Here is an 11782-nt window from a genome sequence, read left to right on the forward strand (position 1 = left end):
TCGCCCCTTTAAGACCAACCAAGTTTTATTCAGAATGACAGCTTTCGTGTGCTAGAAGAACACTTCATCAGACAATACGATGCAAGAGGACCTCAAGTGATTTACAAGCTGGATGTAGGTGGTCAACTCCTTGGATTTTTTAGGGTTCAAGTCATACTAGTTAAACCCTAAAAAATCCAAGGAGTTGAGCACCTACATCCAGCTTGTAAATCACTTGAGGTCCTCTTGCATCGTATTCTGTAAGCAAATCTTCTTCTATGAACAGGTGAAAACCGGGGCAGGCAGCATGGGACTTAAGGCAGGTAAGCCAGTCAAAAAGGTGTGCTCCCCCACACAACCCTGCCTCACCAGAGAGAGGCAGCTGGGTCTCCCCCAACATCACAAGCTTGAGGCCTACAACTCAGGCTTTTTCTAATATCCAGCCAGTACCCTCCTGTCCTTAATTTAAACCCATTCTTGCAAGTCCTCTCCTTGCCACCAGCAGCAACAACTCCCTGCCCTCCTCTAAGTGGAAAGGAAAGGTCCCCTGTGCAAGCACCAGTCGTTTCCGACTCTGGGGTGACGTTGCTTTCACAACGTTTTCACGGCAGACTTTTTACAGGGTGGTTTGCCATTGCCTTCCCCAGTCATCTACACTTTCCCCCCAGCAAGCTGGGAACTAATTTTACCGACCTCAGAAGGATGGAAGGCTGAGTCAACCTCGAGCCGGCTACCTGAAAACCCAGCTTCCACCGGGGATCAAACTCAGGTCGTGAGCAGAGCTTAGGACTGCAGCTTTAACGCTCTGCGTCACGGGGCTCTTCTTCCTCCTCTAAGTGACAGCCCTTCAAATCCTTCAAGAGGGCAATCATGTCCCCCCCCTTAGTCTCCTTTTCTCCAGATTGAAGATTCCCGTCCCTCAGCCATTCCTCGTAGCACTTCAGACATCAAGGTCAGTATTGTCTACTCAGACTGCCAGTGCCTTTCCAGGGTGAGATCTTTCACATCACCCACAATCCGATCCTTTTCACTGGAGATGCCGGGGACTGAGCCTGGGATCTTCTGCATACCAAGCAGTTTCTCTACCACTGAGCCACGGCCCCATCCAAAGTGAAGCCTCTTCTGAAGCGCTTCCTGCTCCAATGAGAAGGAAGAAAGCCAGAACAGACCTTTGTTTGGGGGAAGGCGGACCTGGACACCAAGCAATACGGTCAACAGGCAGCACACTGAGGAACGCTGGTCTAAGGCTATCAGCTTTGTCGGGTTCCTGGACTAATGAAACTGGTGCGGTCAGCCTATGGTACGGGTGATCCTAGTTCGAATCCCCACTCTGGCAGTCATGGCATAAACTACCTTACGGGGTTGTTGTGAAGAGAAAATGGAGAGTTGAACAACCCAAGCTGCTCCAGGTCGCCATTAGGGGGGAAAGTGGGGTATAACCGAAGTAAAACAACAATAAGAATTCACTATGAAGCACAGTTCTGTCCTAATTCCCAGTTTTCTGCAAGAACGGCAGTTTTATGAAATAGCTCAGGATGCTCTTATAAAGGAATAGGGCTGCAGCTTACTGCAACATTTACTGTGTGTATCGCCTCACTTTTAATGCATTGTCTTTCTTTCTGAATTCTGTATGGTATGTCATGTCTTAAACATATGCTGCAGTCCTAGTCCCCATGCATTGTTTACTGGATGTCTTTATGCTGTCTAATTGAACTCGTTTCTGTATTTCATAATCCACCTCGAATCTCGGAAATTAGAACTATAAATGAAGTACATCCAAGTAGTTCTTTTTGCTCAGCACCTTTTTCTATTCTGCCCTTACCAGGGGTGTTGAACTCATTTGTTATGAGGGCCAGATCTAACAAAAATGAGATGTTGTTGGGTCAGGCCATGTCATGTGTGTCATAGAATGTAATGCCAGGTAGCAGAGATAAAAACTTTATAAAAGACACAAACACAAAGATTTGTTTTTATAAAAAAAAACAACCTTAAAACATACCTAAAAGATTATCAAAATCTGGAGACAATGTCTGTCCTGTAGCAATCCTAAGTATGCTGTTCAGGTGTTGTACAGGTATGTATCTGTAAGTCTGCAAATCTACTTTTGATTTAATGACATTCATTACAGAAATTTCATGGTCAGTGCTTTGATCCTAAGACCCAGGGGAAACTATGAAATGGCTGGGCATTGCAAGCTTTTGTACGCAAGTCGCTTCATATGCTGGTCAGCCAATGGAAAAAATAGAGGCTTTGCTCTGCAGCTTGACTGAGAGGGACTGGCAAAGCAAGCTCTGATGCAGAAGAAAGCAAGAGAGAGAGAAGGAAGCAGACAATAGAGAGTTGCTCACGGGCCTAATAGGAGCCCTCTGGGGGGCACATCTGCCTTAGACTTTCTCCTTGTTTTCTCCTTAATTTCCCTTCAGTCTCGCTCCTCTCCAGCCGCTTTGTTCTCCTTTCCCACAATACCCCCCCTCCTTTTTCTACATCAACCACTTTCTCCCTCATCCCAAGATTTCCCTGGCATAATCACAGCCTCGTCCATTCTGCACTTTCCTACCTGTTATTACACAGCTTCAGACCCCCAATCTTTTTCTTTACTCTCCCTACCACCTGAGTGGCACATGCCCCAATCCTGAGTGCCGCATAAAACCAAACCCCACTGACATCAACAGGCCTTACTTCTATGTAACACATCTAACACTGAGTGGTGAGATCTATTCAGCCCTAGACACATGAAAGATTTAAACTGTAGGGTTCTTTTAAAAAAAAAAGAAAGAAACACATGCTTCTCACAGCATCCAAACAAATTCAGTTGCCCCCTCTTCAAACAGACAAATGTATTATTTTAAAACAAGTGTCTGAAGCCTGTGACAAGCAAGAGTTACCAATGTAGCCAACAAATAAAAATCCTACCCCAGTGCCCCTGTAAATATCATTGACGAGAGTTCCTAATGACGTATAAAACCTTTCACAAACAAGTGCATGCACACTATTCATATTTATGAGCGCATGGAATTTGCAATCTAATTTTTATTGGCAAACACGCTGAAGTCCCATGTGCTGGGGACTTATATTTACAGCAACACACAGCTGCTTATTTGATCTTTTATTCATACTAGAAGCTGCAAAGTTTGAAAATTACCTTGTTCAAAATGCATCCAAAGAACAACACTGCATTAAAAAGACTGGGGAGGGGGGGGATATAAATAGGAATATGCGCACTAGGGAGCCACATAATTAGAGCGTGGTTCTGACTAAATCTTCCAACATTGCATAATATTTAAAACAGAATTCTCCAACACAAATCATTTGTGCCATAAATAAAAACGGAAATTGGCAACTTGCTTGTTAAATTGTTTCGCCAGCGCTTGTTGTCATTATACAGTTAGATTTCCCCGCTCAAGGGCCAACTCACCATTACTGCTACCACGAAAAATATTACCAAACACCCTCTTGGATAGACCCACCCCAACGAGCGCTAGTCTACGATTTCTGTTTTTAAAATATTAACTGGCACCTGCTGAATTTTGTAGACAAACGTGCAACTAGAGGCTTGAATTCTTGGCTTTGTTTCTGCCACCAGTCTCACTGAAACCATAAAATATATTTAACAAGAAGCATCGGGGATCTTATTAATCCCCACAGGCAGTTCCTTAAAATGAGATAACGGAGATGGAAGCCTCCTCCTCGAATGGGTTTTCAATACCAGCTACTGAGAACCATCATCAACAATGCCAATTGAGAAACATTAAACACAGGTCTTGATTTTGATATTAAAAGTTATGATCACCAAGAATCGTGCTGTGGAAGACATTAGCACAAAAATCACAGCATAATACTCCAGAGTTAATTGTTCATTTATATGTCTTCCCATTAGTAAGGCCTTAAAATAGCTTATGCTGTCACACAGACACAAGAAAAATCACACTGAAGAGTAATTAGGAATGAGGAATCTACAGACCCATTGGGGGGGGGGGAACCTCCACATTGTGAGGCACAATCCCAGAGGCCAGCAGGCAACATGAGGGGAAGGTCTCGGCCTCTCTGCCCTGTTGTTGGACATCCAGAGGAGCTGGCTGGCCGGTGTGTGAGGCAGGAGGCTGGACTAGATAGACAGACCACTGGTCCGATCCAGCAGGGCTCTTACGCTCTTCAAACAATGCTGAATAAGTGATGCTAATACTTTCAGAATCCATTTCATAAACTGCTACTTATATTAGTCCATTTAGTCAGAACTTTTCTTCTACTGTTTCAATTCCCAGTCCAGGAGCGGAGCTACATCTAACGCAGTACAGTATGAATAAAACATCCAAGAAACTGAAAGCTCTGGTTTTACAAGGAAAAATAATGGTGAAAGAACGTCAGCTTTCCTCCGTAATTTAGTGGTTAAACTAGCAACAAATTTCTACCCGATGCAAACGTGGATATGCAGCTAAATGGGGCCAACTGAAGTAGTATTCTAGAATACATGGGAATGCAACCTTTTTGTCTTCTGAAGTTAGCTTTCAGAAATATAAACTGACGTAGCCATCAGCAGGGAAGACTGGGCAGAAACAACATATGAACATCTGAAGCTGCCTTCTACTGAATCAGACCCCCTCGGTCCATCAAAGTCAGTCTTGTCTACTCAGACTGGCAGCGGCTCTCCAGGGTACTCAACCTGAGGTTTTTCACGCCTATTTGCCTGGACCCTTTTTAGTTGGAGATGCCGGGGATTGAACCTGGGACCTTCTGCTTACCAAGCAGATGCTCTACCACTGAGCCACCGCCGCTCCCCAATATATCCCCGCATCAAGCTCAGCTGAGAATCCCCTCTCACTGAGGAATATTTGTGCTGAAATCATAACAATTTGTGACCGTGCGTGTAGCACGTTCCTCAGAACTGCTTTAAGAGCTAATATGGGTAGAAAAGAGGGGATAATATATAAGTATGCTTATCAGCTCAAACAGGCTCTCAAAGCAGTTTGCAAGAATATAAGATGAAGGAATTTGGTCTTAAAAGGGATAATAAGAGGTCAATAGATTTCAATTTAGACTAAAACACCAGCATCCATTATTTACCGTTCAGGGAGCAGCAACATTACCTCGGTATCCAAACGATCTTGCAGCGCTTTCCCTTCTTTTAGGCCTCCTGGCCACATCCCAGCCAACTTCCCAGGGAAGAATCCTTGGGAATATTAATTGCCCACAACTGCAGTCTTGTTCATCACTTGCCCCATCCAACACTTGCAGTGGAATTCCTCACAGTCGCACAACTCAACGTGCAATCCCAGCATAACTTTGCAAACAGGAAGAGGTTTCCTGAAGCCACAGAAGTGTCGCTCCCGTCTCATGACATGCCAGAAGCAGGAAAGCTGAAAACTAAGCCCTCGGATTCGAACATGTGAAGACCGTGGTCCAATCGGACTGCCCATTTAGGAAGAACTTCGTCGGACCTACTAACCCTGGCTGCCCAAAGCGTAAGCATAAAAAGGGAAGTTTTTTTTTCTGAAGTGTGAGAGCATCCCCCAAGTCAGACTTTTTCCCTGAGAAGGATGAAGAAACTGACAACATGAAATCTGTTCCTCACTTAAGTCCAGTGTTCCCTCTAAGCTGAGTTAGTGTAAGCTGGCTCACAGTTTTTTAGCCTATGGCTCATACATTTCTGTCTTAGCTCAGGAAGGATGGCCCCCGAGCAAACTAATTTATGCAGCAGCCAAAATCACTCACTCACAACTTTAATGCCAGGAGCTCACAAAAAAAGGAATTTTTGCTCACAAGCCTCAGCAGCTCAGAGGGAGCACTGTTTAGGTCTCCTAAAATCCTAAGGGAGGGAATTAAATTGCTAACAATTGAAATAGCAACAAGAAACCACAGCGGAAATAAGTCTTGGGGAGAAGCAAGAATAAGGGAAAGAAAATCAACACCTCAACTGAATGAGGAAGAAAAGGGGACAAAGGGATGGGGCATTGGGGGTGAGGAAAATGGGAAAGTCACACACAAGGCGGGGGGGGGGGAATCCACAATCCCACCTCTTGAAAATTAGCTTCAGAGGCCAGCTGTATTGGTCTCTGCAGTAGAACAGGAGATCTGGTCTCCAAGGTATGACCGCACTTCAATCTAATTGAAAATCAGCTACCCTCCTTTAGGTGCCTATTCTTTCTCTGAAGCTCTCCATTTACGTTACACACACAAACACACAGTCCTCCACCCAAGAAAAGGATGAAGTGGAAGATGAAAGTAGAACTATCTCCACCGTTCACATCAACAAAGCTTTCAAAACACAGCTAGTAAACCTATTACCCCAGCCATTGAGAGTCAGTTACCAATACCCTGCAGCTGTATTTACAGCACAGATTAATGCAGCAACCCCCAAGCGCAAAAGGGAAACAAACAGACCCCTTTCTTTTATGCTCACAACAGGCTGTCTGCATTACAAGGGCACTAGATTTTCCTTAAGTCTCCACCGCAAGATCTTCCCCTCCCCCAACACGACAAAAGGCAGTGGAGGTTACAAACAAGACCCATTCATCTTCACCTCACAAAGAGAGCTGCCATCGTTGTACACACAAACACACCAAAGGAGGGAATCACCTTTTTCTAAAACCCCAAACGGAGAGAGATCCCTTCAGAGAAACACAGTTCTACAAGCATCACCAATGTTACTACATTGACAGATGAAGTGAACATAACAGTATTTGGTAGATGAACTGTAACAGGCACACATATGATGATCCTTGTAATAACTCTCGAAAAAGCATAACACTTGGGCTGTCTTGACCCTTTCTAGGGAAGAGGCGGAACATTACAAAAAAGCAAGCGCTTTTTAAAAGTTTTGCTTTACAAAGCCTCATGATTATAAAAATCGATAGGGTGCAGAAACAAACACACATCCCCTCCCACAGTTCGTCATTAGTTAATAAAGCCATCATTATCATAAACATCTAAGGGTGCAGGAATGATACCCCAATGGTACCAGGCACAATCTGTCATTAGTAAACATTTAATAGCCAGCATTCACACAGCTCTTATGAAAATGTTCTGGACCTTTTCAAACACACCCACACTGTGCAAAGACTGAAGAATATTGAAGAATGAGGGGGGAAAGTAGTAATAGCTTAACTCTCGAATGGTCCCTATGTAACAGAACTCATTCATTTTGAACAGAACTCACTGGTTTAAAGTGTGGGAGCCTTTGGTTCAAGACTTTCAGACAATTTTTTAACTATGGATATGATGCAGTAAATATGTTCTACTGAAACTTTTAAGCTCAGTTCTTAATAGACACTTCCCTCACTCCACTATCGTGCCTGGAGACAACATTACGAAAATAACACAGCAGAAAAGGGAACAGAAAATTAGATTAAGCACTTTCGGTTTCCCCCTGACTTTAGAACAGGAAACCAAAGTGGTGGATGTTTCCTTCCCTCTCCTTTCCAGAAGCTGAGAGGGCCTCAATTTGCAACAAAGAGAGAGGCACCATCCACTCAGACAGTGAGCTAAGGAAGTTTGCTTCGCAGAAAGTTTAAGAATCCAAATATGCTAACTTGTGAAAGAGCAAAAAACTATTGGCAGATGATTCAACAAGAAATTTCTAGGATCTTGGGATACGAATTTAAGAAAGTTGCAGAGACTTTTCTTTTGGGATTACATATGGAAAAATTTCCAAAAGAAGACAGAACTATAATTTGGTACTCGCTTTCAGCTGCTAGGACATTGTATGCGCAGTTGTGGAAGCAAGAAAAAATACCAGAAAAATGGGATTGGATTGTAAATGTTATGACATGGAGTGAAACGGACAAATTAACAAAAATTTTAAGAGACTATGACTTAGAAGTTTTTAAGATGGAGTGGAAAAAGTTTAGAAGATGTGTAGAAAAAGAGTAGAAAATAAAAGGACATTGGACAATTTTTGATAACGATTAAGTCTTAGAAGAAAGAAGAATATTAATCTTGGTTTTTATTAGTTAAGGGTACCTTAGTATTTTAAGTAAATAACACCGGTGGGGGTCAAGTAATGGGGGGGAGGGGTGGTTAAAAAGTAATATATGGGATAGATAAAAAGAAGTTATTAATGATGCAAGAAATAGATATTGTTACCATATGTTACTAAATAAAAATTGTTTTTAAAACATAAGAATCCAAATATGCTCCATCCTATTGAGTCAACAGTTCCTTTGATAAAAAGAGTCCTACTGGTTGAGTACAGTGTGCATTTAAGGAAAACCCTTGGGCAGCAGAATAATGCATATGCCCCTCATCAACATTTACATCCATACAGAGGGCAGCCACCTTAGTTCACACCCCAAACCTTAGCCTGCTGTATACTGCAGGAATCTCTTTGAAGGAATTCAGCTTTGCAATCCACACAATTCAGGCTTGCAGACGAACAAGAGATGGATCAGTGACAGTAAGCAATACCAAAATAAACTGCAAACATTAGATCCCACCTTCCCAAAGTGAAAGCTGGGGATGAGGTGCGTGTCTCTTTGCGTTAGGGACAGAACAAAAATACCTGGTGCTATTTTTATTTCCCCTGCCCTTTGGCCCAAAAATAAGAAGACACCCTTCTAAAGTGAAACCCGAAGGGAACAGGGATTCAATTCTAATACAGTCAGTGACCAGCAAAAATCAAAAAACATTTAACAGAAGTTAAGAAGTATTCAAGTGACATTTAAAATGACGATATAAACTATTTAAAAGAGAAGGAGTCGAAAGAAGTACTCCACGCTTTCCTTTATTTTCCCCTACGCTTTGCAAAACCCATGAGAATTAAAAGTGGGGGGAAACCAGCCTTGGAGATCCTGGGCACCTGACAGAAAACATGCCCCCCCCCCAAAAAAAAACTGGTGAGGGGAGACAAGGAACCCCGTCCCCCGCCTGGGATTTAGTGAGTATAAGCTGTCCACCGCAACTCCCAGAGCAAGGGGGGCCAAACTGCAACTCAGGAGCCACGTGTGGCTCTTTCACATATGTTGTGTGGCTCTTGAAGCTCCCATCACCCCATCGGCTAGCTTGAAAAGGGCATTTGTTTCTTTAAATCACTTCTCCAAGCCAAGCCAGGCGGCAGCATGGAGAATGCATTTAAAGTTAAAAGTTACTTTCTTCCCACCTCTCCTTTCCCATCTATTTACCTTCCTTCCCTCCCTTCCAACGTTCATGTCTTGTGGCTCTCAAACATCTAATATATATTCTATGTGACTCTTACTTTAAACAAGTTAAAAGTTGCTATCTTTCCACCTCTCCCTCCCCATCTATATGCTTGCCTTCCTTCCTGTCTTGTGGCTCTCAAACATCTGATGTTTATTCTACGTGGCTCTTACGTTAAGCAAGCTGAAAGTTGAAAGTTGCTTTCTTCCCACCTCCCCCTCCCCATCTATTTGCCTTCCTTCCCTCCTCTGACACTCATGGCTTGTGGCTCTCAAACATCTGATGCTTATTCTATGTGGCTCTTACATTAAGCAAGTTTAAAGTTAAAAGCTGCTTTCTTCCCACCTCTCCCTCCCCATCTATTTGCCCTCCTTCCGTCCTCTGACACTCATGGCTTGTGGCTCTCAAACATCTGATGCTTATTCTACGTGGCTCTTAAATTAAGCAAGCTGAAAGTTGAAAGCTGCTTTCTTCCCACCTCTCCCTCTCCCTTCCTTCCTGTCTTGTGGCTCTCAAACATTTGATGCTTATTCTACGTGGCTCTTATGTTAAGCAAGTTTAAAGTTAAAAGCTGCTTTCTTTCCACCTCTCCCTCCCCATCTATATGCTTGCCTTCCTTCCTGTCTTGTGGCTCTCAAACGTCTGATGTTTATTCTATGTGGCTCTTACATTAAGCAAGCTGAAATTTAAAAGCTGCTTTCTTCCCACCTCTCCCTCCTCATCTGCCTCCCTTCCTGTCTTGTGGCTCTCGAACATCTGATGCTTATTCTACGTGGCTCTTACGTTAAGCAAGCTGAAAGTTAAAAGCTGCTTCCTTCCCACCTCTCCCTCCCCATCTATTTGCCCTCCTTCCCTCCTCTGACACTCATGGCTTGCGGCTCTCAAACATTTGCTGCTTATTCTACGTGGCTCTTACGTTAAGCAAGCTGAAAGCTGCTTTCTTCCCACCTCTCCCTCCCCATCTATTTGCCTTCCTTCCCTCCTCTGACACTCATGGCTTGCAGCTCTCAAACATCTGATGCTTATTCTATGTGGCTCTTACGTTAAGCAAGCTGAAAGTTGAAAGCTGCTTTCTTCCCACCTCTCTCTCTCCATCTGCCTTCCTTCCTGTCTTGTGGCTCTCAAACATCTGATGTTTATTCTACGTGGCTCTTACGTTAAGCAAGCTGAAAGTTAAAAGTTGCTTTCTTCCCACCTCTCCCTCCCCATCTATTTGCCCTCCTTCCCTCCTCTGACACTCATGGCTTGCAGCTCTCAAACATCTGATGCTTATTCTATGTGGCTCTTACGTTAAGCAAGCTGAAAGTTGAAAGCTGCTTCCTTCCCACCTCTCCCTCCCCATCTGCCTCCCTTCCTGTCTTGTGGCTCTCAAACACCTGATGCTTATTCTGTGGGGCAAGAGCGCCCACTCCTGTGCCAGGCCCACACCGGCTGGACCAAGGGGGGGGGGGGCAGGAAGCGCTGAGGCCAAATCCCTGGAGGGGGGAGGAAGCCCCCTTGGCAGAGGGAGGGGAGGCCTGCCTCTCCCTCCCCCACTCCCCAGCTGAGGCGGGGGAGGGGCGAGGTCCCCCCACCACACCTGAGGAGACGGGGGGAGGGGAGGGGAGGGTGCTGCGCAACCCCCCCATCCTCCCAGGCCAAGCCCGCCGCCCTCTTCTGCTTCCTCCTCCTCAGCCGCCGCCGCCCGGGGGGAGGGAGGGAGGGAGGGAGGGGGGGCCGCGCCGGGGGAGGGGAGGGAGGGGGGGCCTTCGAAGCTGCGCCTCTACCTTTAGTTCCGCACTGTCCGCCATCTTGAATCGCGGGGCGCAGGCGCAGTGGGTCCCGCCGGGAAGCCGCCGCCCCCCGGCCCCGCCCCCCGCGCTGCGTTTGAATCTGCGGCGCGCGGCCGCCATTTTGTCCGCCCGCCGGGCCCCAGGGGCAGCCGCGCGGGAGAGGGAGGGGGGGGGCCGCTGCGCCTTCGAGGCCTTCATAGGACTCTCTTTCTTTCTCTCTCTCGACAGTTTATCGCGCACATTTCGTCCCTGCCGCAGCCCAGGCTGCGCTTTCTGCTCTTTCTCCGCACAACAGCCCTGCCAGGTGGGGTCTGGGGATCTCTTGGAACCGCAGCTCATCTGCAGCCTACAGAGATCAGTTTCCCTGAGAGATGCTCGCCCTTATGCCTTATCTGCACTTCCTGTGCATCCCAGTAAAGTTATTCTATCTTATGGTAGATTTATAACCTGTTTTCCATGACTCTGTTACCACAATCGTGAATATACGTTCAGTAATAATAATAATACTTTTTATTTATATCCCGCCCTCCCCGCAAAGCAGGCTCAGGGCGGCTCACAACACGTAAATACAATGTACAATAAAACCATATACAATAGTTACAATTTCAATTATAAAATCAGCTCTTGAGTTTTCCAAGAGTGGGGGGGGGGGGAAAGTGGGAAACAGATCATTTCCCCAAAGAGGTGGTTGAGAGCAGTGTACCCTCTAAGCTGAGTTAGTGTGAGCTAGCTCATAGCTTTTTAGCTTCCCAGCTCACATATTTTTTATCTTAGCTCAGGAAAAATCGGCTGTAGAGCAAACCGGTGTTTGCAGTAGCTCACAACTTTACTGCCAGTAGCTCATGAAGTAGAATTTTTGCTCGCAAGACTCCACAGCTTAGAGGGAGTATTGGTTGAGAGCA

At 45.2% G+C, this 11782-nt stretch overlaps 1 protein-coding gene across 1 annotated transcript in view; it reads right to left on the minus strand.

Moving 5' to 3' along the window:
- PIAS1 (protein inhibitor of activated STAT 1) overlaps positions 1–11000 on the minus strand; it is a 95445-nt gene extending 84445 nt beyond the window's left edge. The window contains exon 1 of the mRNA XM_060260115.1: positions 10875–11000. Within this exon, the coding sequence (XP_060116098.1) occupies positions 10875–11000 (126 nt within the window). The remainder of the gene's footprint in view (positions 1–10874) is intronic.
- Between the last annotated feature and the right edge of the window lie 782 nt (positions 11001–11782).

Source organism: Heteronotia binoei, chromosome 19 (genome assembly GCF_032191835.1).
Source record: "Heteronotia binoei isolate CCM8104 ecotype False Entrance Well chromosome 19, APGP_CSIRO_Hbin_v1, whole genome shotgun sequence".
NCBI classification, from domain to species: domain Eukaryota; kingdom Metazoa; phylum Chordata; class Lepidosauria; order Squamata; family Gekkonidae; genus Heteronotia; species Heteronotia binoei.